This window comes from Toxorhynchites rutilus, chromosome 1, assembly GCF_029784135.1.
Source record: "Toxorhynchites rutilus septentrionalis strain SRP chromosome 1, ASM2978413v1, whole genome shotgun sequence".
In the NCBI taxonomy this organism is placed as follows: domain Eukaryota; kingdom Metazoa; phylum Arthropoda; class Insecta; order Diptera; family Culicidae; genus Toxorhynchites; species Toxorhynchites rutilus.
Genome location: NC_073744.1, coordinates 48504570 through 48532482, shown reverse-complemented (window position 1 = coordinate 48532482; position 27913 = coordinate 48504570). Strand labels below are relative to the sequence as shown.

Sequence of the window (27913 nt, the reverse complement as noted above, 5' to 3'; positions counted from 1 at the left end):
TCTTCTTCATGAGTGCTACCTTCAAGTGGTCCGGTTGTTGGCAGTACAGGTCCGAATTGAGCGTTTGGCCATAGGGAAGCAGCTCATAATAGATTATTCCTTGACAATCCCACCAAACACACAGTAGAACCTTCCTGGCCGTTAATGAGGGCTTGGCCATCGTCTGAGCCGCTTCAGCGGGCTTCGACCAAGACCGTTTGCGCTTCACGTTGTCGTAAGTGACCCACTTTTCATCGCCAGTCACCATCCGCTTCAGAAACGGGTCGATTTTGTTGCGATTCAGCAGCGATTCACATGCGTCGATACGGTCAAAGATGTTTTTTTGCGTCAACGTGTGTGGCACCCATACATCGAGCTTCTTTGTGAATCCAAGCTTCGGTTAATAACGGTTTGATGACTTATCCCCAGCTCTTGGCCGATGCTACGGCTGCTACTATGCCGGTCTTTCTCGGCTAATTCAGCGATTTTGTCGCAATTTTCGACGACAGGCCTTCCGGAGCGTGGCGCATCTTCGACGACCTCTACACCAGAACGAAAACGTTGAAACCATCGTTGTGCGGTGGAAATGGAAACTGTATCGGGTCCATAAACTGTACAAATTTTCTTGGCAGCTTGAGATGCATTTTTGCCTTTGTCATAGTAGTACTGTAAAATATGTCGGATTTTCTCTTTATTTTGCTCCATATTTGCGACACTATAACTCACGAACGACTTAACCATACAAAACACTGTCAAGGACTATAAAATACCTTTCCAACAAGCTATAGTATGACTCGATACAATGAATACAACTAGAACTACGCGCTTACAACGACACCTCGCGGAAATACCGCAGGACTTTTTTGACAGCCTAATATTATAGAATAACATGTAGAAGATTTTTTTGTACTCCTCGTAGTTATGTACTTATGTTGCCACAATTGGAGTGAAGATAATATGGGTCGCTGGTTACATACAATTATTCCCAAGGTATCGACAAACGCATGGTTCAAAGGATTGAACGTAGGTCGGGACTTCATTCGGGTGATGTCCCGCCTCATGTCTAATCATTACTTGTTAGATGCACATCTGTATCGCATTGGGATCGTTGATAGTAATATTTGCGTTTGTGGTGATGGTTATCATGACATCGAGCATGTGGTCTGGTCCTGTAGAAACTTTCATTCTGCCAGGGCTCACCTATCGGATTCACTCAGGGCACTAGAATGGCAATCTGACTTACCGGTTAGAGACATCTTAGCTAGTCGCGAGCTCAACCTTATGCTTTCTCTTTACCAATTTACAATACCAAGAAATGATATTTCTCATCAAACCAAACTACCCCATTCGCCCCATCCTAGTCCTAAATCCTAATCCGGTCCAATTAATCTAGTGTTAGATTTAGTTATTATTAAATTGTTAGTCTTAATTATATAGAAAATAAGTTATATTCTAAGGTGAAATTTGACTCTGTAAACGTTAGATAATAAGTAATTGGAAAAAAACATGTAGAAGATGTTTTCATTAACAGAAATCGGAAATTCAAGATGTAACTACTCAAATCAACCACCTGTCCATATTAACCCCACTGTCCGTATTATCAGCGGTTCCCCTACATGGCTACAACTTGTCAATTCCAACTGTGCGCAGCGCTATAGATGAGGAGTGGTGGGCACCATGAATAAATTTTGACAACACCGAATCAAAACACCGCAGTGTTCAATATTCAGTGCGTGAAGTATGAGAGAGAAAAACAAATCTGTGGCCAAGTGCAGTTGAACGGCAGTGATATTCCCCCCAGATTTCCCCAGAGAACAAAAGTAAGACCTACTTGGATGTTTTTGCAATATTGATTTTCTTAGGCTTCTTGGTTTTGACGTCTGTGTTGGGGAAACCGTAAATCGGGCTAATTAAAACATGACAGTTTGAACGTATTATTGGAACGACATTTTACTTGACATGGCTTGATATTTTACAGTTCTTCAATAGTTCATCTCATGGAAAATAATATTTTATTAATTGTGATAGACGTGTTGAAATATTTCCTATCAATTGATGTAAACATCTTTCCGATCTGTTGAGAAATGTTCGAGTTAGAAGCATTCGAAATACGGGTAGGGCTAGCACATAAATCGGCAGAACAAATGTATGGGAATAAAAGAAGTTCTTCCAGTTTTCATGGATTTAAACAGTTTAGATATTAGCGAATTGTAATGTATAGCAAATCTTAGAGAATTTCCGATTCGATTGGTATGCAAATCATGAGAATTCGTTCACAGTTAAAATAGTTATTAACTATAACTTTATTTCATAAAAACGTGACCTGTTTTCTGATTTGGCACTCTTCCTGAAAGACGTAGTTCTACGTCAAAAACTAGGAGTGGGTTATATCTGTAATTCAACCGGAAGGTTAACGTTGGACAACCATCGGCATAGTAATTATTTGTTTGAAGTTGCATCAAAATCAATTTTCAATAAATGGATGAAGATGGAGTTATCTTGCGTTCTGTTCACATATATATGAAATAATATCCTTTTGTTTGAGATGTCTTTTTGATGTTCAACACTCAAATCATCAAGACAAGCTTATTCAATCCTCCGTACATCTGAAATATCATTTCGTGATATAAGAAATCATCACGGAAACACCTAGTTAACTGCCCAAATGTGTGCGAAATCATATTCTACCCCTTGGGTGCATTCAAAAGCAAACGATTTCGCATGTCCGTTCATCACGGTCAGAGATGCCAATCAAATTTTTAAAAAAAGCTGGAAAAAATAGGAAATAAAACTGGAGAAAGTTGGAAAAAATTTGAAAAAACTGGAAAAAACTGGAAGAATTATTTTTATAAGTTTTTTCTCATTTTTTATATGAACAATACAAATAAGGGTATACAGTGACAGGTGACATAGCATTGGTACTTACGTATTTCTGCCATCGGAGCGTTATTTTCAATATGAATTTATTTTTTTCTTAGTGAAATTTATTGTTTACAATTTGGGGAAACAGGTCTGCTTGCGAGAGGCCGCCGCTTCTGACAGCGAGTCGGCGGTCGACTCGGATTGCGTCACCTCGATGAATTGGGACCCTCTCTGTTCCTTATTCTCGTTAAATGGGAGCTTCGCCACCCTATTACTTTACCCTCAGAATAAATTTTATAGCAAAAAAATAATTTCATAAAAAATTGCGCTTCGTTGGCGTAATACGTAAGTACCGTAGCATTTTCAAATTTCCCCAATCTGTTTGATCATTATTAACATTATACTTTTGTTTTACATTCTGTGTGATTCTTACTAATCCTGACTGTTCTTTATGCATGTCTACATAATTTTTGAAAGCTAGAATTCCACGCATAGTTTTTGTTCCTGTTCTATTTCTTAGTTTTGTTTTGTTCAAATTGTATTATGAAAACAATCGTTCAACGATTGCTGAGTAATGGGGCAAAATAAGAAATATTGGAATAATATTTTTCAACTTAGGATGAGCAAAATGATTGACATTCCTTTTTAGTGACAAAATTTTACCCCAAAAGAAAGAAGCATCCTTGCGTTCGTTTCCAGTGAAGTCAATAAAATCCAGGTTTCAGAACTCCCCAAACTCGTTATCAATATCCTGAATTTTTCGATTTCGATCGCAAATATTCGGAAGAATTTGTAGAAGGAGAACAATTGACATATGCTTCCTTTTTATGACATTCGTTGGATCTATATTCGTCATGTTGATAATCGAAAGATCATTGAAATTAAATGCAAGATTTTACATGCGACCAAATATTCATATTCAATATGTTCAAGGTGGTCTTATAGAAGCTGTATAGTTCTTAAGCCAACTTCAGGACAGATTCTCAACCAATTTCAGGACAGATCATCAGCCAACATAAGGACAGTTTGCCAGTCAAATTTTAGAGGGTCTTTAGGCAAACTTGAGGACAGTTTTGTGCACAAATCCAGGAATAGTAGATGCAGCTTACAAGCAGTATGAGTGATTTGGAGAGCTTAAACGAGCAGTATCCTTTGCGTAGAACGAGATACACACTACAACATGGCGCAGTTTGGCCGAAACCATCCCGAATGGGTTATTTGAACTGATTGAGAACTAAAGATGACCTACGAATTAAAAGCTTATTGTAATTCATGTGAAATAGACGTGAATTTTGTAAAGGAGTCAGAGTTTTTCCATTTGTTATGAAACACTGGAATTTTTGTTTTTTGATTGTTTCGCGTCTGAACACAACAATAAAGTTGAAATGGTCAGTCTTATGAATGAAGATAGTTATTGTATTCTACACTATATATCTCAATTCAACCGACTTCTTACATATCTCTGAAAACTCAGAAAACATGAGTGGTTCTATAGTTGTGAGTGTATTATCAGTTTTTGATGATCAGTCAAAAGAAATTAATGCCATAAACCTGGCTATTTGCAACATTAGTGTGATCTGTTAAAAAAATTGTAGGCTAAGAAATTCTTGATTGTTTGCTACTGCTGACGAATCTTTATCCCAACTCTACTGGCCATTGACATCAACATCTCAGATTGCAGTAAAACGTTGTGGATGTGAAGACATTGGAAATTTTAAAAACATACCTGAAATCTTCAAAAAAGAATTAGATTACTTTTTGGAATGGGCCATTTTTTATTTTTATTGTTTACAAAAAAATATAACTCAAAAATTATAATATCTACAAAATTCTGGTCAGAAGATGAAAAATAGGAAGATATAAAAATTTAAAGAAAAATTATGATGAAAAAAAAAAAATTTAAAAATTGAAACTCATTTTTTTAAAAAAACTTATTTTTTTATAAAATTCTAAAAAAACATGTGAAAAGCCCTTACAATTTCAAACAAGCTTCCTATACATTGGAAGATAGGTACTCTTACAGGGAAATTTTTTTTTTCTAACGACTCCTAAAAAAACTAATGTTGTAAATTCTCGCGTTTGACATGTTCTTGACATGTTTCTAGATAGAAAAAAGTTTCCAGAACATGTGAATCGCGATAATTTGTGCATAAAAATGTTACGAGTTGAACATTAATAGTATTTTTTTTAAACATGAAATATTTGGAAAATTTAAATTCATTCTTCTCAAAATTATGTTGTTTTTCAAATTCTGAAATAAAGAGACATGAATGGCTGAAATTTCTGAAATAAATAGAATAAATAGTTACATGTCTGAAAAGAATCTGTAACTATTGAGAGCCAGAGCAGAATGCCCAGAGCCCCTAAGGAGGATGGTTGTGATAGCTGTTATACATAGAAATGAATAAACTCCTAATCACATCACTCACCACAGTGAATCCTGATTTTTACCTCCCACCATTAACAACTATCCTTTCTTTGATACTCGTTCCAACATTCCTTCCGTTCTCCTGGTGACTGTAAGGACGTGGCCGTCGTCGATATTAACTATTTAAAGCTCGATTCACCGAAACTATTTTAGAGAAATGACGCAAACAAAACTATGTAGAGACAACGAATTTCGTGTCTAGAAACGCGCCGTCAAAAAGAAGATATTGCTGAGAAAACTTCAAGCTATTGTGATACATTAACACTATAGGTGGTTGTATTTGAGTGTTTTGTCTAGTTTTATTGTAAAAATCTACAATAATGTTTACTGAGGAATGTGTTAATTGAAACAACCGTTCACTTCCAATGCATTCAAATGCAAATGCTTTCCGTCGTACCGATTTCGGCTGAAATTTATTCATTCTGTTTTAAAATTGAGTATTTTGGAATCGATACAATTCCAACGAATATTTTACCCATCTATATGTGCACTTTTTGAATTTCAGATCCTACCGCGAACTTGTTGTTAGCATGCTTTATGCCTTTTTTTTTAACTCAACCCAATTTCGCGAAACTCAATCAGTTCAAATTTAGACACGCAATTTGAGGGAGGAATGTTTCCGGTTCTGTTTTGGAAATTCAGTTTAATGACAATAACAGTTCGGATCAGAATTCATATTGTGTCCTTAGGCAGCGGAAGATAAAACAACAGCAGTTTGATATGAATCATAGGAATTTAAGATAGGGAAATATCACACGAGGGAGACTTTGAACCGTCTCGTGTATTTAAACAAATCTAGATTAACCCAAACTGGAGTATTCTTTCTTCGTATGAACAAAGTGCCATAAAAGTTAATACTACCAATCTCGCTGTGAAAGAATGGTCTCTTTTTGTCGCTATCTATTGTTTTACATTGCAGTTATCAGCGGGTATTGAGCACGGCTTCAGTTGTGTTTGTGGTTAATTTTCATCTTTTACTATCGATTACATGGGAGCGCGATTCAGCGTATTCATCTCAAACACTCATCAGTCACTATTGATATTCAATCTGTTACATTCTGTCATTCCAGCCAAGTCATACAATTCAACAAACAAACTTTAATTGAAGATAATTTAATTATTGATTTCAATGCTAGCGATCGCCGCGTCGCTCTAATCGTGGAACAATCTTGAATTCACACAAGTGGACGATTTTTTTTGTTGACATCTTGTCGTCGTTTGCACTAGTTGAGATTTAAATGCGTTTCAATGGACCACTATCTCACTCTAACTGGTTCTGATCAGTATGTATTCTAGAACGCGTGTCGATGGTGATGGCTCATCGTGAGAACGGTCCTTCGGGATTGCGCTAATCACAGATGATCCTTTGATATTAGGCTGTCAAAAAAGTCCTGCGGTATTTTTTTTGAATTTTCATTTGTTCATAAAATAGTCAATCGGATAGCCAATTTTCACAGGCCTCTTTTGTGGCTAACTTCTGACTACCTAGCTCGTTCGCCATGGACAAAAACAGGTGGTAGTCACTTGGTGTAAGGTCCGGACTATACGGCGGATGCAAAAGAACCTCCCATCCGAGCTCCCGGAGCTTCTGGCGCGTCACCAAAGAAGTGTGTGGCCTGGCGTTGTCCTGATGGAAGACAATGCGGCCTCTGTTTATCAAAGATGGCCTCTTCTTCATGAGTGCTACCTTCAAGCGGTCCAGTTGTTGGCAGTACAGGTCCGAATTGAGCGTTTGGCCATAGAGAAGCAGCGCATAATAGATTATTCCTTGACAATCCCACCAAACACACAGCAGAACCTTCCTGGCCGTTAATGAGGGCTTGGCCATCGTCTGAGCCGCTTCAGCGGGCTTCGACCACGACCGTTTGAGCTTCACGTTGTCGTAAGTGACCCACTTTTCATCGCCAGTCACCATCCGCTTCAGAAACGGGTCGATTTTGTTGCGATCCAGCAGCGATTCACATGCGTCGATACGGTCAAAGATGTTTTTTTTGCGTCAACGTGTGTGGCACCCATACATCGAGCTTCTTTGTGAATCCAAGCTTCTTCAAATGGTTAATAACGGTTTGATGACTTATCCCCAGCTCTTGGCCGATGCTACGGCTGCTACTATGTCGGTCTTTCTCGGCTAATTCAGCGATTTCGTCGCAATTTTCGACGACAGGACTTCCGGAACGTGGCGCATCTTCGACGACCTCTACACCAGAACGAAAACGTTGAAACCATCGTTATGAGTGGAAATGGAAACTGTATCGGGTCCATAAGCTGCACAAATTTTATTGGCAGCTTGAGATGCATTTTTGCCTTTGTCATAGTAGCACTGTAAAATATGTCGGATTTTCTCTTTATTTTGCTCCATATTTGCGACACTATAACTCACGAACGACTTAACCAAACAAAACACTGTCAAGGACTATATTATAGCGCGCAAAAATACCTTTCCAACAAGCTATAGTATGACTCGATACAATGAATACAACTAGAACTACGCGCTTACAACGACACCTCGCGGAAATACCGCAGGACTTTTTTGACAGCCTAATATAATTTAACCACCTGTAATAATCTTTCGGCTATGGCGTTCTTTGTGGGTTTCGGATATGTGCAGAAAAACTTATTGAAGGCTTACTAATTGAGAGGTGGGTTCATGCAGTCTAGAATCATTTGATTTTGGTTGGGTTATTTATTGTCACCACGAAAAAGATTGCGCTGAACCCAACGTGCGATCATTCTTCATTCATGATATTCTAATTGGCACATTCGAATTTATGATTAGTTCGTGTGAGAGAATTTTCTTCCGAGTTTGTTAGTTTGATTTCCGCCGCACATCGATAACCAAGTGATGTTTTGTCTCTAGTATAAGGGAGTGAATCAAAATGAAGAATCAAAAAGGTTTTTTTTTATTTATTTCCGAAAGTTATTAGTCATTTCAGAATAATATATGTTGGCGATTGATAGTTAATTGTGATTCATCTCTACTTTCCACAGTTAACATTGCGCCAGAGGGCGTAACCAGCAGTTCCTATCGTGCTCAACTACCAGATTCGAATGTTTGCGAGGCATTATGGTCCCGTCGGTCAACCAATCATCCATTACCGGTGTACATTTCATCGATAGACCTCATCATGTCTTCGGACAAACAGCACCACCAATATACCAATATGCAGTTCGATTCAGAGGAAACGCATCAGATCGATGCGTCATTGTCCAACCCGACCAGCAGTATGGAACCACAGAGGCGTGAGGAACTTCCTAAGAAGTAATGGTCACATTATTTTGTACGATGTGGTTTAAGGTTATGCAAAACTGATGGCAGTTTGGATGTTTTCAGTTTGAAGTTTGATATTTTACGCAAATATCCGTTTCTTTTTGTTTCGAATGAAAATTCATTCGTGCGAATTCACATGCAGTTAATTCAGATATTTCATCGTTTATTTTGCCTTTCTATATGGATCCAATCGCCGAAAATACGATCGGATATGTTGGATATCGTTCGTGACACGGCTGCGAATTTGCACGGAATGCAGAAGGTGGACCTGCCTACCCGCAGAAAATTGGCCGATTGTTTCCCAACCATTTGCCCTGTTAGCCGTATTCTTCCTGCTGTGGGCAGTTGCGTTTTCGGTCTTTCCCAGGCAGCTGACAGAACCGAATACGCCACTAATGAGAATGTGCTTTCTTTTCGTCGGAGCTCAGGCAAGCGGCATTCTGGTCTCGCTGACCGGATTGCCCGATATGCTGGGAATGCTGTTTTGGGGCGTGCTATACACCAACATTGGCTGGGCGGACTTCGAGGGGCTGCAAAAGCTGGAATGTTTCCTGAGGTAAGTGGGGATGCTTGTTGAAACTTGCGAGATTTGCGATTTAATTCTCAAGATGTTTACATACCGTTCTAAACTTTGTGCCTGATTCTGGAATACACTTCACGGTGGAAACGAAATGAAATGTATCCGAGATTACAAAAATATGGTGTCGACATCTGGATACGATAATATTTTCCCACTAAAACTTATCATTATAAGAACAAATTAAAGGGTGTGTCACATCAAATTGCATCACGGAAAAAACGCTGTAGAAATTCGCCCAGTAGACCGATCCATTTGAAAATTTTAGACAGTAAAATAAAAACTATTAAACAACTTTTGGCATTTTCTTTTTATTCATACTTCGAGCCCAAGCCCGTATGCTCGCACCTTCCTCTTTACCCCGTCCATAAGGTTCTGTACAACGTCAGGTTGTAGTTTTTTTTGAACAGAAATCCATTTTCTCTTGAAGTCCGCCTCCGATTTGACAACTTTTGGGTTCTTCCGGAGGGCCTGCTTCATAATCGCCCAATATTTCTCTATTGGGCGAAGCTCCGGCGCGTTGGGCGGGTTCATTTCCTTTGGCACGAAGGTGACCCCGTTGGCTTCGTACCACTCCAACACGTCCTTTGAATAGTGGCACGAAGCGAGATCCGGCCAGAAGATGGTCGGGCCCTCGTGCTGTAGTAAGCGCTTCTGTAGGCACTCCTTAAGGTAAACCTACCCGTTTACCGTGCCGATCATCACGAAGGGGGCGCTCCGCTTTCCGCAAGAGCAGATCGCTTGCCACACCATGTACTTTTTGGCAAACTTGGATAGTTTCTGCTTGCGAATCTCCTCCGGAACGCTGAATTTGTCCTCTGCGGAGAAGAACAACAGGCCCGGCAGCTGACGAAAGTCCGCTTTGACGTAGGTTTCGTCGTCCATTATCAGGCAATGCGGCTTCGTCAGCATTTCGGTGTACAGCTTCCGGGCTCGCGTCTTCCCCACCATGTTTTGCCTTTCGTCGCGGTTAGGAGCCTTCTGAACCTTGTATGTTCGCAGGCCCTCCCGCTGCTTGGTCCGCTGGACGAATGAACTTGACAAATTCAGCTTATTGGCGACATCCCGGACCGAACTTCTCGGATCACGTCTAAACTGCTTAACTACGCGCTTGTGATCTTTTTCACTGACGGAGCATCCATTTTTGCCGTTCTTCACCTTCCGGTCGATGGTTAGGTTCTCGAAGTATCGTTTTAGTACTCTGCTGACCGTGGATTGGACGATTCCCAGCATCTTACCGATGTCCCGATGTGACAACTCCGGATTCTCGAAATGAGTGCGCAGGATTAATTCACGACGCTCTTTTTCGTTCGACGACATTTTTCCAAATTTACCAAAAATTGACAGTGAAGCATGGCCAACGTGATCTATACACTCTTATCTGATTATAAGCGAAAGCTGAAGATATAATTCCTAAAAATTAAATTTCTACAGCGTTTTTTCCGTGATGCAATATGATGTGACACACCCTTTATCTTCAGATGAAATGTTTGTATGAGATTATCTCACCACATGAAGAAAACAAAGTTTTCCATTCACATAGAACACTAATTTGAAACGGAGAAGTTAATTTTCATTGATAATTTTTATTTGAAAAGTGCTCATTCTGCCTGTAAACCCATTATTATCTATGACGCTTCACTAACTCGTGGAAAGTAGTTCAATGGCGTGCCGTGCATTTCGATTCCACCGTGAAGTGTATTCAAGAATCAGGCCCTTTGTAACAAGGAATTGTTCGGGAAGCTACTATTAAAGTAGATTATAAAGCCAATTCTATAAGAGCAGCAATACGAGTAATAATTACTCTTCAAATTAAGCTTTCCCCAATTTTTTTTTTTAACTTGGAGCTTATGATGGGAACTACATAAAATCAAAATTTTCATTATACGAGGGTCGTTCAAAAAATAAGTTTCAGTGCCTGTTTTATCACCGGGAATAAGTGATAGTCGCTAAGGGCGAGGTCTGGGGAGTAAGGAGGATGCTCGAACACAGTCCATTTGATTTTTTTCAATTGCTCTTGAGTTACGGGGCCGCGCATTATCGTGGTTGAGCAACACACCTTTCGTCAATAAACCTGGCCTTTTGTTCATAATCGCGGTTCTTAATCGGTCCAAAACTTCACAATAGTACGGTGACGAAGCAGGTGTTCGGGGTCAACAATTCGATAGTACTGAAGAAATTCGTGACGCAGTTACATCGTACTTCAAAAAGTTGGACGCTACGCACTTCGCGCTCGGAATAGAAAAACTCGTGCCACGCTATGAAAAATGCCTCGAACGTTACGGCGATTATGTAGAAAAATAGAAAATAAAACGTAGATTACGAAAATAACCTTGTTGTTTGTCCTAACTTTATTTTTCCGCGATTTCTGAGGCACTGAAACTTATTTTTTGAACGACCGTCGTATTATACATTAATATTTCGTTTTCGTTTTTAGAAATTTGATCTGAGGTCAATGTAATGCGGGCGAAGTCCCCATTTAACGAAGATAAGGAATCGTCGTAAAATCGCTCGATAATGTGATTGATTGAGATCCATGGGGACATGGTTCCTGGTTATAGATCACTGCATCGAACCTAACCTCAATTCTCTATTCTTTTTCTTCTAATGCGTATTTGGATATTTCCGTAGTGTTTCCTTCCACAATCTTCGTTTCCATCTCTTTCAAACTCTCTCATAAAAAAAAAAAAAAATCAAAATCAATTCAGCTCCCATTCATTACCATGTTCAGTGCCACGGTTCTATAGCGACTCTATGGATATTTTTAAACGTATTAGGACCTAGGTAGTGCGTACTAAATCAAAACGGCTGTCAAAAAAGATCCAATGATCAGGAGTGTTATTTTTGTTATGGTAATCAACACTATGAAAAAGGGAATTGTTATCAAAGGCAAAAACAATTAAACTTATAAAATGAACGAACTACATTTTTGCGTCAATTTTATAATTGACCATTGTATTTCTGAAAGAGCATCTTATATTGCAAGGTATCAGAACCTGACAGAATATAAACAACCTACGAATAACGCTCAGTTAACTCCAATTTTAATATGGGAGCAACATTCGACATTGGCGAATTTCGATACGTACATACATAGCAAAAGGGAAAGTTTTTGAAAACTTTTTTTTCTAACGTCGGTGAAAACAGCTTAATTATAATCCGCTAGTCCTGGTGATGAATATAACGGTAAAGCAATCTGCGTTTCGTGTTGATGATGGACGTAATCTTCTGAGTCAACTACCGGTTTAATTGTGGAGAAAGCATTACAGTTTCTCACGAGATTTCTTTTCCGGTTGAAATGTAACGATGTATTTGTAACATGTAAATGTGTTTGAAAGGTTCGCTACACTTTCGGTTTTAGAAACATCGTACTTACTTCACAGATACGGGAACCCTTATTCGGAACTAGTTTGTCGTATCCGCAAAAATCGACCCAGCGCGTTTGTAAATACGTTTCCGAAGGTATACGATAAAAGCTAACGCGAACATTTCCACTCGTATTTGGGCTGCCTTTCACTGAGCAACGCATTTTTTATATCCACCTTCCCTGATATAATATTTTTCCGAACGAAATAAAAACAAACGAAATCACAGTCACGCGATTTGAAAACATTCGATAAAAAGTGGAACGAAGAGTTGCCAGATGATTTAAAAAAAAAAGTCTGTAAAAATGTGTGAAAGTCTGTTCAAAATGTGGAAATGTCTGTAAAAGTGTGCGGATCTGTAGAAATGACTTTTAACGTTAATTTTCATAGAATCATTGATATTTTGTACATCGCGATGCACGTAAGATTGACTTTTGTATATTATTGTTTATTTTGTATATGTATGTTTTGTATATATGAGTAATTCCAAATGAAATTGACAAATGACAAAACATGAGTATTTTCGATTCGAATGAAAGTGTGTATTCCGTTTGGGTTAGAGGAAATATGAGTTTTCCACAGCAATTGGGAATTTTTTGACTAACTTTTGAATTGGGCGTATCGATTTGAGTAAGAGAAATCTTTGATAATTTATATCTCAAAAACTGTGAGTCGTACCGAAATAGTGTCTTAGAAAGAGTTATAGAGTATTGATGGTTGAATATGAAAAAAATGTTCACTGAGAAAAAAAAAAATAAGTGCTTCTTTTTTTATTTACAAAATAAAAATTCAATTTGCAATATCCAAAATACATATATTTTTTTTTTCATACAAAATAGAAGTCATGCAGAAAATTTAAAAAATGGGTCCAAGATGGTAAAACTATTTTTGACAAACTTTGTGGAACATCGAATTTTTAGGAATTTTTTGAAACTTCGAATTTTTGTATGTTAGCAATCATTCTTAGCCACAAGTTATGAATTCTGATGTGATTTAAAACAAAAAAGGTTATTATCAATCTCCTTCTAAATGCAACCATTCTCGAGATACTTAAAACATATTTCTAATTTATAATCTTTTTTATAGTAAATAATCTCTTATAATTTCCAACAACTTTTCCAAATACATCATCATGGTTCATTTGTTGACTCAAGCGTAACTTTTGAAAAGGGCGTATCGATTTGAGTAAGAGAAATCTTTGATAATTTATATCTCAAAAAATATGAGTCGTACCGAAATAGTGTGTTAGAAAGAGTTATAAAGTATTGTTGGCTTAATTTGAAAATAATATACACTGAGAAGAAAAATTAGTACTCTTTTTTTTATTTACAAAATACAATCTTAATTTGCAATATCAAAAAATATATATTTTTTTATATTTTTTTTCAATTTTTTAATATAAAATAGTAGTCATGTAGAAAATTAAAAAAATGGGCCCAAGATGGTAAAACTATTTTTGACGAAATTTGTGGAACATCGAGTTTTTAGGAACTTTCGAAACTTCGAATTTTTGTATGTTAGCAATCATTCTTAGCCACAATTTATGAATTCTGATGTGATTTAAAACAAAAATAATATGTTTGTCGTGTTATACCGTCATGTTCACGAAGTTTCATGAATTTTCTTATATTAAATTTTTCATTTTTTTTTATTGATTGAAGTTTGTATTAAGATAAAAAAGATTTTTTAGTATCGCTACGTTTTGTATTAACCCACATGTCTTCGAATGTTTCGTAGCGTAACTCCTAAACATATGACTTTACTATAACAATGTATTTGGAAAAGTTGTTGGAAATTATAAGCGAATTAATAAAATCTCATGAACATGATGGTATAACACGACAAACATATTTAAAGGGTCTATTTACTATTAAAAAGACAATAAATTACAATTTTTTTTGGGTCTTTGTAGTCTAATTGGTTGCGTGTCCGCTACTAAGCGAACGATCATGAGCTCATAACTCAGGGCCCCTCAACTGACCATCTTAGTGTGTTATACTAGCTACTATGTCCACGCAACAATCATCATGTGTCGGTAATCCCAGTCCTTTACCGCACACATTTTCGGTCTGCTGCATCGGTAATTGGCACTACTAATAACGCAACAAAGGAAGCCTCATATCATCAGTCCCGCTGTGAACATCCTAACTGTGAACATTCGAACAATAGCAATATAAAAAGGCGACATGTGTTGTGCATCGATAGAATAGGAATTCTCTTGTGCCTAAACGGACTGTGTTATAGATATAACAAATGTTTATCGATAGATAGCGATACTCTTGCGCCTTAAAATGGTAACAGTGTAATATACAACAAAAGTTATCTAAAGATAAAAAATGTACACGAATGAATTCGGCTCTGTTACAGCTGAATTGCTAAATGAGCCTTATAAAATAAAACTGTTGAGATAAAAAAAGTATATATTTTTTAAAATATCTCGAGAATGGCTACAATTCGAAGGAGATTGATAGTAACCTTTTTTGTTTTAAATAACATCAGGATTCATAATTTGTGATTAAAAATGACCGCTAACATACAAATCTCGAAGTTTCGAAAATACAAATGAAGCACAAATTTCCGCATTACTCGAGAATTAATCAAGCAAATTAAATCAAATTAGGCATTTGGAGGTTTTAGGGAGCAATAAATAATTCTATGGTGGTTAGGCACTCCACTCCCCTCTTTAAGGTCTGAAAATATAATGTCTGATCTTATAATGTCGAGTTTTGGTAGAAGTACTGGAATTTTATAATAAAAATAAAAATAATGTTATCATAAAATATAACTAATAAAAATGACTACGTTGAGACTGCGAAATTCTTCTAGGAACGTTAGTGCCATTTAAGAAGAAACAAGTTTTTATGAACTTAAAGTCAGCATAGTACGCGGGCTCACTGAACTATTTTGGGTGAGATTTCTTGCTATGAGCTTTGTATGGTTGAAATTGTAGATCAATTGGTCTGAACTTCAGAATTTTTTGAAGGATCTAGAACATCTGATATTTATATAACTTCAAACACAGTGTAGCACGTTGCAGCTTTGGAGACTGTTAAATAAGATAAAAGTTTAGCAATGGAGGAATTCCTGTATACCGTATTAGTAATTAACACCAATTATTTGATAAAATAATTATTATAACAAATACCAAGTTTACATGTTTTCTCTGTCTTCTGGAATAAAGTGGAAGTGGAATAAGCACATCTTTATATACATAAACCTAATATTCTGCTCTTACCTATAACTCATTATTACAAGCTCGATGTTTAGAACACCAAACGAGTAAGAAGAAGTGCCGTGAATATCCAATTACAACGCACCGTTTTCCAATTTGGGGCAGCTTCCCATCTCATAGTGAGGTTAGGTAAATCTTTTAGGAAAATGCTGAGAATTAAAACTTCTTTCTCGAATTAAATCTGATCAAATTTATGCAATATGGATTTATTTGAGTTCGAGAATGTTGTGTTTTGTGTTTTGTTTACTTACAGAATTAGTTTCACCTTCTACCGCGTAAACCGTGCTTGGGACTCCACTGCCCATGTTTGCATAGGTGGCGTAATCATCAAAACGAAATGTTCGTTATTTTTCTTCATAAGAACATAACCATGCAATTAATTCATAACCATGAATTAATGAGTCAAATTAATGAATATTATCGGTAAAAAGAGGGTCCAGGAAAATATTTGTTCATATTTGTTCCATTTGGGAAACGCTTACGCCAATTTATGCGGACAATCAATCGCTTCAATGAACATTTGTTTGCATAGCTTGACGTGAGTACCAGGTTTCTACGTCTGTAGTGTTAGCATTTACATTTCCGATGAAAGTTAAAACGTGACCGTCGTTAGTTTCAGTGGATAAATTTTAATTTGAATTTTGAAAGGAATTTCATTAAACGTCTGGAAGATGTGGTAAAAATGGAGGTAAAATGAATTCAATTCCCCGGTCAGGTCAATATTATTTTAATTTCTTTACTAATCCGGTTATTTCCCCTTGTAGTTTCAAAGGCAGAAATTTAAGTAATTACAACAAAAAAAAAAGGAAATTTCTTCTCTACATTCATGGCGGTGCTGTGAACAGAGAATAGTAACTGTGAGTGATGTTTCTATGAAGCAATTCTACCTCAAATCAGCCGGCCGCTGACCCGATCCTCATCGATTTTCTGATACTTGGTACCTATGATGGAAACTATCTAGAATCACAATTTTCTTCATCATGTGACCAATTAAAATTACGACTGATTTTTTGAAATGATGTATTTAAAATAATTGATCTTTCTTCCAAAAAATCGTAACTCAAAATCCAGATGTCTGATTAAAATATGATGTTCGACAAAGTTGTTAGAAAACTAATCAACTATTTGGGAAAAATTTCATTTTAAGTACACTGTTAAAAAATATTACTCGAAAATTGAATTTAATATTGAAAACTTTTATATCTGAAAACATATAAAAGTTTTTAGGATCAAATTCTATTTTTGAGTAAGATTTTTAACAGTGCATTTAAAATCTTATTTTGAATGGTTCATTGATTTTATAACAACTTTATATCTAAGTATATCTTCCTTCGGAAGACCTGATATGTAAAGGAATTAATGAGCATGGTATAAATCCTCGCATAAGCGGAAATGCTAGTGTTTCGCCTGACTTTTTTATCGTTTATATTTTTTCCGAAAACCCTACAGCATCACTACAGTCAATTGCAGAGGAATCAATATTCAAAATTTCACTGAATTCATCACCTATACAAACATCACCTATACAAACTTTTGTCTGATCTTTCAGTTGTGTACCTAAGGTTTGTAGGATAATCAAAAGAACAACACCATAAGTTAACTCAGATTCACATTCAGTTTACAGGAAAACATCATCATGGGCTACGATCGTTATCTGCTTAGTGAGATTCACATCCATTGAAACAATCAATAGCGAATACATACATAATTGCTGAATATCAATATTCTAGATATTCGGAAGAATAACTGTTTTTGGCTAAGCTTATTTTGGTTGTTCTTTTCTCATCATATTCGTAATCGAATTGCAAAGTTTTCTCAATGATTTCGCACCATGACAATGTACGCTCCTATATTGTGGAGAATCTGAAACACCTATCTTTCACGCTACAATATTGGCACGCCTTTTCAGGTGAGAAACCCTTTTATGAGGCGTTCACCCAAAGAAACCTTTTTCATCTCGAAAACCGCTACCGGGTGGCACCGCGTTATTTCACTGTGTACACTTTCGAACCCGTTTTGTCGCATTTTTTGTTCTTTTTCTTACAGAGATATGACCCTCATTAACACGATGCTGATAGCTGGACTTGACTTCGACTATGAGTCGCTGAGGAAACTCTTTCGTTTCATTATGCAGCTGACCCTCGTCCCGATGATAGCTGAGGTGGCGGCGATCGCAGGACTTTCTAGATATCTGTTAGACCTACCGTGGCTCTGGGCAGTTTTGCTGGGGTGAGTGTGTGTGCATCCTGAATCGCTTTGTTTACTGTCGGAATCGTAGGAATGAAACGTTTCTTCTAAAGCAACACTGGCGAACAGACCACAGCGAGTAAAATATTTTTCTTTAATTCACTTTTGGTTTTTTTGTAATTTTACAGTCTGGTGGTAACCGCAGTCGCACCAAACGTTGTAATTTCAATACTGCTGCGCGTCAAGGGAGAACGCCTTGGGTTGAATAAGGGAATCCACAAATTGATTGTTGCCATGACAATCTGCAATCATATTATTGTAATCTTTCTGATTGGCGTTATGCTGGGAGTAATATTTTCCACAGGTGACTAAAGGCCCACAACCAAATTTGGGCGAAACATGCTGGATCCGAGCGCAACTGGTCATTATCATTGTTTTATTTCCCCTGTAACAGGTAACCTGATGAGCCAGATACTGCATGGTCCAATCGGTATTGTAATTGGTGTCGCGTTTGGTAGCGCTTGCGGTGTCGGGTTGCGCTACATACCATCTCATCAAGCGGTATGATGTATATCCTTATAGCTGATTTCACATTCTGACGAATTTCAAGCCAACTTGTCTTGGTAGTTGACAGCGCTATCTCAGATTGAAACGTTGTGGGTGTAAAAACATTGGGCATTCCCGAGATGTAGAATACAAGGTGGGAAGATTCACGGGTTTTGGTTTCGTTCAACTTTGATTGTATAAGTGGCCAGGGAGATAGGAAGTTCACATACCAGGCATACCAGTCAGTAACTCAAATGGTACAAAATTGAATGTGTCAACAAATAACGTTGAAAGAGGGTGCAACTTTATCCATAATATAAAATAATTATCCGACACAATTTTCGTTCGAGATATTTCTCCACCTGCAGAGAAAGTGTTACTTTTTTACATGGAACACATATTTGATATGTAGAGCTAATTTTAGTTTTAAAAGCGTTCTTTCCACCTGAAATGATTCACAGAAATGGAACCCGGAGCTCAATGTTGTCAAGGTCGAATGGCGTGGAAATGCTGCCACAACTCGATTGGACTTGAGTCGAACGGATTGTAAAATACAAAATTGCAATTCGTTAGTGTAATTTTAACTGGATCGTTTTCCAGAACACGGGTGAGTACTATCGATTTCTTCGGGGCGTATTTTGTGGATACCCAAACTAAAAATGGGTGATGGGGCAATTCTCACTTCTTCCACTCAATACTGTCAGCAATAGGTGGGACCGAATCCGATCAGCCTGAACACACGTGGTGTTATGTTATGACAACAGCGTGATTGTGATTTTGTAATTCAACCAAGTGTGATGCAGCATTTCAATAATTCATTGTGCTCACTCAAGGCTTCCAGTTCGCCGGCGATGCGGCTGGCTTTATATTGATTGAGGTTACGCTTCATGCGCAGCGGACGTAGCGCCATCTGTCATTCAACAACGTTAATTAAATCGTTGTGTTTGAAAAAATTTTTGACCGAAAATCGACTTTCTGGGACTGAGAGGCAGTGAAGGTATGGAAAAAGATTGTCGAATTCAAAGAACCGACCATGTACATTTTGTTTATTGGCACAAAAAATGACCTTTGCAAAATTTCAGCTCAATCGGACATGATTTAGGGATGCCTCAAAGTACTCAATGTTTTCATTTTTTGGCCAATCAGTCCCAAAAGGTCAAAGGATTTTCGGACCAAAATTTTTTTTCCAGATAACACCAGATCTCGACATTTCATGCATTTCTAAGACATTTAGCATCGAAAAAAAAATCGGTTTACCAAATTTCCTTTACTTCCCCCTTGGAAGATTTTCGAGGGTCAAAAAAATCTAAACTTTGAGCGCTTTGGGGCACTCCTAAATCATGTCCGATTGAGCTGAAACTTTGCAAAGGTCATATTTTTTTTGGGCCAATAAACAAAATGTACATTGTCGGTTTTTGAAATTTGACATGACTATTTTCGCTGCCACCCTAATCTAGATGTAACATACACACAGATTTAAAAATCTTCCCACATTACACTTTTCATCTCGGGTTATTTCATCTTCCAAAAAGAACTAGACTACTATTTGAAAAGGACTATCGTTTTTTGACGTGGGACTACGTCTAACCGGAATATATGGTGGGTAAAATGAAAACATAAACACTGAACATGCAGAAAAAAATGCAAGATTTCGAATGCTTATAACTCGAACATTTTCTACTGAATCGGAAAGATGTTTGCATCAATTGATAGAGAATATTTCTACGCATCTATCGCAATTAATAAAGTCTTATTTTCCATTAGGTAAATAATTGAATAACTGTAAAAAGTTAAGCGTTATCTAAACGCCCTTACTGCCTCGTTTTGATTGGCCCGCTTTACGGTTTCTCCAACACAGACTTCAAAATCAAGCAGCATTGGCGAAACCGACATTGCAAATACATGAAAGTAGGGGGAGCTTTTGTTCCCACCGAAATGTGTTTCCCTAACACAGACTTCAAATCCAAGGAGCGTGGGGAAGTTGGCATTGCAAATACATGCAAGTCGGGGGTATTTTTGTTCCAGCTGAAATGTGTTTCCTTAACACAGACTTCAAATCCATGGAGCGAGGGGAAATTGGCATTGCAAATACATGCAAGTCGAGGGCATTTTTGTTCCGACTAAAATATGTTTCCTCAACACAGGCTTCAAAACCAAGGTGTCTAGGAAAATTGGGATTGCAAATTCATGCAGGTCGGTCGGTTCCGACTGAAATCTGATTACCTATAAAGACTTCTAAACCAAGGTGTCCAGGGAAATCGGCATTGAAAATGCCGCATGCAAACTGCGAGTACTTTTGTACTCGCTTACCTATGTGCAGACTAGAATGCGTTTCCCTAACACGGTCTTCTAAACTTAGGTACCTGGTAAGATCGTGCAGAAACTAGAGACATGGCATTTGTTCAATTTTTTTCTCACAACGCAAATCTATTTAATTCAATTGAATTCGGAAATTGTTTCATTCAATCAAAAATTTAATCAATACAAAAAGGTAGCTAGGTATGCGAAGGTAGTCCCACGTCAACCTTGCGGTAATATCATAGATATAACCCACCCATTTTTTTTTAATTTTTTACAAATATTTCTAACTTAAAAACTATGATATTGTCATCCGGGGGCAAATTGATCACCGGGGTGAAATTGATCAAACGTATTACTGAAAACAAACCTAAATTTTCAGAGGTATTATGCAATTTAATTTTAAACTTTTTTGATCTGACATGTTCAAGAATCATTTGAAGGTTCTTTTTGCAAATGGCTCTCAACGAAACACTTATTAAATTGCATAAAAAACAATATTTTTCTGAATAGCGTTTTCGTTTTCATTTTTAACTATGGTAAAGAAACATATTTTTTCACATCAAAACATTATTCATAGACGCTAAACATATTAATCCACTTCTAGACGATACTTGATGAGTTGAATAAGCAATCACATACTTGTAATTACTATTCAAACAAGTGAGAAAAAACTATTTTACAAAAACAGCACGACGAATGACCAGAACCGAATCCCATCATGCGACATATCGAACGTTTTGGTTTGGTAAAACTAGCTCATTGGTGACTATTTCAAGGATTTTTGACCACATTAGGATAACCGGAATAGTCTCCGGATGACCTACAGATCAGTGTTTGAATCGAGTTATGGAAAGGCATGACCCCACCTTTAGGTGGATTAACTCAGGTTTTTGTATCCTCAAAGCCTCGAATTGTCATTCACATGACCGTAGGTGAAGAAATAATAGATTTTGTATATATTTTTGTGCATATGACACTAGAAAATCCTGAAAAACATAGATTGATCAATTTCTCCCCGAAGTCAAATTTTGAAATTTTCCGCTAAAATTTTTCCAAATTAACACTCAATGATTTTTTTCAACAAAACATTCCATAAAGTTTTGTGGCCTTAGCACCAGTAATGATTTAAAAAATAATTAGGTATAAATCTAACAAAAAAAATCGTAAATATTCATATTTTTCTGAAAATCGTGATCAATTTGCCCCCGGTTTACGGTACCTACAGAATTTTGATCAAAGAATGAAATGTATAAAAAAAACACTATTTTTTCAAAAAAATAGAGGAAAAAAATATAATAAACGTTGAAATTAGTTTTTTTTAACAACCGTTTTTTTAATTCTCAAAAAAAAAAAATTATATCAATAGCCCATACAATTACACACAAGTCATCGATACATTGGAAGATTAGCACATTTACAGGGAAACAGTTTTTCTAGCAAAACATGAAAAAGATGTTGTTAGGAAAACTCTTCCCCTGTGGTAATGTATGTAATGTATGGATTACATGTTGGTAATTTTTTGGACAATTCAAATATATTTTTTCCCGGATAAAAAACAGTTTTCAAGAAAAACTAATTTTAATTTTGTCATAAGATCCAGTACAAAAATGTAATATTTTCCAGAAACGATAGATATAAATTTGATGTGTTCGACGAAAGTCCGAAGAACATTGTCGTTATCTCAACTTCAAACAAAATTAGGATATAATAAATAAGAAATATAACTATTCTTCAAAGAAAAATTGAAAAAGTTTTTGTTAGAAAAAAAAATACCCTGTAAGGAGCACATCTTCGGATGTATGGATGACCTATTGGTAATTATGTATTTTCATATATATTTTTTTGAGAATTTCAATGAAATAAGTTTTTTGGGAACAATGAATATAAATTTTTAAAATAATTTTTATCAGTGTATTTTTAAAAAATTTCAGTGTTTTCATAAAAATCTAAACAATTTCCTACATTTTATTCTTTGCCAAAAATTTGGTGGCAAAAAATTAAAAAGGAAACTTTAACCCTTTTTCAAAATGTAGTCTAATTCTTTTTTAAAGATTTCAATCATACAAAGTTGCTTAACACGTTGACTGCCACGTCAGACACTGACACCGAGTTTTTCCTCAGACTGCGTCAGTCACCTGTGACTGACCGTATAACATATGATAAAAAGGTAACTAATATGAGCATATAAGCTTATAAGCATTCCCAAAAATACCTTCCACTACGATAAGAAACGATGGCCCTAATAGGTTTAAAAATTTCCATAGAGTCGCTATAAAACCGCGGCACTCAACGTGCTAAATGACCAATGTTTTTACATACACAAAGTTTTCCTGCAATCTGAGATGGTGCTGCCAATGGCCAGTCAAGTTGGCATGAAATTCGTCTTCTTATTTTCTCCATTTATCAAAAATATTTACTCACATAGAAATATGCCAACGGGTTGCGTTTCTCGATGGCGGTTCTCGCTGGGACACTTTCGATAGTTGGGAGCAAGCTCATCGGGTATCCCTCGGCCGGTGTCCTAGGGTGTGTACTGACGACCTTTGTTGCCGGAATTGGTTGGAAAAAACGCCCTGATTACGACACAAATGAGGTCGGAATGTACCTGGACTTGCTGTGGAAGTTTCTGAAGCCGGTTGCGCTTGCTCTAATCGGAAAAGAGGTCAACTTTGCGGTGATCGAGGGTATGACTATTCTAGGCGGTATCCTCACTGTGATTGTTGGAGCTGTTGTGAGTATACAGATTTAATTTCATCGATTCGTTTATAAATAATATACTGAACAATCACATTACAGATCCGTTTGGGTTTCTCTTATCTGGCAGTGCTAGGGAGTGATTTGAATCGTAAGGAAAAGATTTACGTAGCGCTTTCGGGTTTCCCGAAGGCAACCGTTCAAGCTGCCCTCGCACCTGCCGCTATGGACATGGCACGCAATTTGAACGCCGTTGAGGAATATCCTCGTGCCCACACAGTGCTCATTGTTACCGTTTTGGCCATAATCCTTACCACTCCCTTGGGAGCCTTTCTTATGATAAAATTGGCATCCAAATTGCTGAAACGGGGATCGGCTGAGGGCGATGACAATAACGAGCTTGCAACGAGTACTTAATTAAAACATGAATACTTAAGTTACAGATATTGTTAGACATTTGTGCTGTACCAGAAGTTCCTATAAAATTCTACCTCGAATGTAATTAGAATATAATGTTTATTTTCCAATTTGAAAATATATGGTCCAATCAAATTTGTTATCATTAAGGGGTACCGGAATGTGTTACATAGAACGGTTTCTGACGACTAACAGAGGAGCATGTGGGCTAAAAAGGCGCTGAACAGAACTTGAGCTTGCCATTTAAAGTTCATTCAAGGCGTGGTATTTGCTTTAGAAATCACAACTTCTCTTCTCTTTTCATATTCCTTTATCATTTCCCATTGAGGCATTCCACCAATCAACACGAATTTTCGAAGAATTTTTTAATTTCATATTCTTGATTTAGCTCAAACTTTGTCAACTTTTTCGGCACTAGGTAAGGTAAGGTGGGACTTGTTGGTTATAGGGGTAAGTTGGTCAGTGACGATATCTTAAATCCGAGCGTCCAAAAAATTAACGATCGATGGATGTAAAACAGCGAATTGTTGATGCAATAAAATAAGCAAATCGGAAAAACTTTTTATTAAGTAGGTTAAAAAATTTAAACATGGTGTCGATTTTTCCAAAAATTATTCACTGTTTCCGCATTATTCAATTGGTTCTGAAAAAGGTCAATAATCATGAGAAGATCGTACCTAACGTAAATCAAAGGTTTATTGTATGTATTAGTTTTAATGTTCATGGAAATCGCCTTCAAATTTATTTTCATTGAATTTCCAGGTATGCCTCGTTTCATTACGCAAGCTATGAACAAATATAGAAAGCAAATGTTTTACTGCTAAGCCCAGTGTATTTAACGGGACTACCTAATACCAACCACCCCAAACGGTACAAATGTCAACACAAATGCAAGCAAGAAATCGGCTGTGCGTCACAAATTCCGGATCCTGATGCCAGCTACATGGATAAAAAATATATTGAACTGGCTGGAAAAGATTGCCTGACTGATTTCCAACAACGGAACTCCACGCTATCGATTAAAAACCCGGAAGCCTCTATTCTTAGCTAACTTTTATTAATTTTATGTAGTTTTCAGATAGAAAAAAATATGAGAATTTGAAATTTTTATAATTTTTTTCACTTGCCAACATGATATTTGTTAACAAAGCGAGTTAAAAAATTAACAAATTATAAAGGAAACCTCTAATGGAAGAACGCTTATTATTTGACCAAAAAGAACATGCCTATTATGTCCTATGTATTGACCAACTTACCTCGTGTGGGGGGTTAGTTGGTCAATTTATTCTGAAATATAAAGACGTTAAATAAAAGAAAAATATCATATCAATGATTCTCTGGTTGTTTTTCATTATGAGGGGTAAAAGCTTCATTGTGGTACATAACATTCTAACTTCGTACTACAAAGTTATATCCAAATTTATTCAAAAACGACCAACTATCTCCGCTCTGCACTACGATGTCATTTCATGGTATTAGTTTTTAGAATACGATTACATTTTTTTTTAAGGGCTTATGCAAAAAGACGGGTGGGTAATGTCGGGGACATAACCGAGGAGACGTATGACTACAGCAAGGACTGTTAATCCGAATAACTTACCGAATATCCTAATAGATACCAAATAGTAAAATTACACCTACATCGCTCCCAAAAACAACATTCCCAAACAAATATTTCTGAATATTATTTCACAAATTATCCTATTCAGCATGTTTCGCAGAACGACAACAAAAAAAACCGAAATCTATTGTGTTGGTAAAAACTATAACAATGAACCCAGCTGTCGGCTTTGGAAAATTTATTCTTACCATTTTTTTATAAACATAACTGTTCTTTATTTTAATTACATAGAGTTTTGAAAATTCAATTATTTTCTAGCTTTCCTAATGTTCTACAGCATTAGCTATTGGGAACCGTTTACTCGCGGTTCACTCGGTGCTACCAACTCATGTTGACGCTTCTCAACCACTCTTATCACTCATACGTATGCACATTCATTCATCAAGCATACCAAATACAGGAGGAGTAGGGAACCTTAAGGTGAAGATCGAACGAAGCCATTGTAGTGGTATATGTAAAATCACGTGTATTCATGGGGTAATGGTCTTTGTGAGAGTAGAGCAAAACAACCGGTTTGTTTTGATTTTGGAACGTAAATAGATCAATTCACTTATCAGACTGTGTGGCGCTTCACTGACACGAGTCTTAGAATACGTTTAAAAAAAATGAATAACAATTCAATACTGAAGTAAAATGTATGAACGATGTGTTCCGATGAACAATTGTAAATATAAATATATATAGAAGGGGTGTTTGCATATGAAGTAAAATTTCTATTCGTTGGCCGAGGCATTCTGATTGAATGTAATACTTTTCCGTTTTTCCGTTTACCATTTTTGGCAGCAGAGGCAGCCGTGGCAGTGTTCCGAGTTCTGCAAGATAGTTTTCTTAACCAATGTTAATGTTGCCAAAACTTACATTATAGACCTATTAAACGTAAACATAATAATTGTATCATTATTTTATTGCTTTTCATGACATGATATGCTATGACTCAAGAATAACATTTTATTGAGTGATTTTTATAACTGTTTCGATGATGTTGTCTGGCATCAGTGTAGAAAGAGAGCACTAGCTCGAGTTTTCCGACGTTTTTCATTGTAAATTGCGACGGCAGATGAAAATTTAATATCTTGTGAGCAATCGATTAGAGTTTGGTTGATATTACTTGACGGGAAGTGTGCGAAAACGATCATTCTCTATACACTGATTCGCAAACTTGAGATGAAGGTGGAAGGAAGCCACAAATGGCTGTCACAATGGTGGTCACTTCTTTCATCTCCCTCCTTCACTCTTCGCCCGAGATTCAATAATTTTGCCAGGTTTGAAGACATGTCTTCATTTTGAAGATATTTGACTTCCTGTGAAGACACTTGCTTTTGTGAAGACATTTTGAAGACATTATGAAATATGTGAAAACAATTCGGTATGAAAGCGTATGTGAATTTTTGAGAGATATTATTTTCATAAATTTCTAACTATTGGCCGGAAAGATCGTTAAAAGAAGTAGGGCCTTTGCATCAGTGTCAACAGAGACTTTTGCCTCGGTTTTTTAAAGTGTTCAACTAGTAATAATCACACCTCGGATAAACTTCAATGGTTACCTCAACCTCAACAACGAGGAACCTCTAATGCACTAGAAAGTTTGAATGAATGTGACATTGTATTTTTATTTATTTGGACCTATATTATACAATTGATTATCCTTTCAAATGACCACTTCACAGAACGAAGGTTTTCCGTTTACACACCGTTTCAATAATCAGTTCTATGGATATGGTTTGAGCTACAACCAAAACTTCAAAGCTGAAATAAACAAATTGAGCGATCACCGTTCCGTTTTTGTGGAAACCCCGGATCGTTATTCACTCAATCAATCAGCCTAAGATCAGATCAGCCTAATTATCATTTCTAAACTCACGAAATTTAGTTCGCAGTTGTGAAATATATTCTTTGTTCACATTCATTGAAATAAACTTCAAAACCTCAAGTGTAAGGTTAGGGAAATGCGCTATATAACAATGCCAATTAATATAAACATTGAATAAGCTATCAAACTTTGTCCAAATGTAAGCTATGAATTTTAGTTTTTTCGATATGACTGTGAAGATATTTGAAGACATTTTACCTAGGTAGTGCGGACTGGATCAAAACGGCTGTCAAAAAAGATCCAATTGGAATGTCAAAAAAGATCCAATGATCAGGAGTGTTATTTTTCTTATGGTAATCAACACTATGAAAAAGGTGTTGTTATCAAAGGCAAAAATAATTAAACTTATAAAATGAACAAATTACATTTTTCCGTCAATTTTATAATTGACCATTGTATTTCTGAAAGAGCATCTTATATTGCAAGGTATTAGAACCTGATAGAATATAAACAACCTACGAATAACACTTAGTTCACTCCAAGATACCAGGGGAAGGGAAGGAATGTTAGTAGGATAATCGCCGCCCGAAGGCCAGAAGGGTCGCCTCTATAGCGTGGTTCCCTAG

General features: G+C 36.7%; 1 protein-coding gene across 1 annotated transcript; it reads left to right on the top strand.

Moving 5' to 3' along the window:
* The first annotated feature begins 8938 nt into the window (after positions 1-8938).
* Positions 8939-23856, top strand: LOC129780608 (sodium/hydrogen exchanger 9B2-like). Its single transcript, XM_055789063.1, has 6 exons — positions 8939-9093; positions 17758-17940; positions 18087-18262; positions 18353-18459; positions 23171-23476; positions 23542-23856. The coding sequence occupies exons 1-6, from the start codon at positions 8939-8941 to the stop codon at positions 23854-23856; spliced, it is 1242 nt and encodes a 413-aa protein (XP_055645038.1).
* Positions 23857-27913: the final 4057 nt, after the last annotated feature.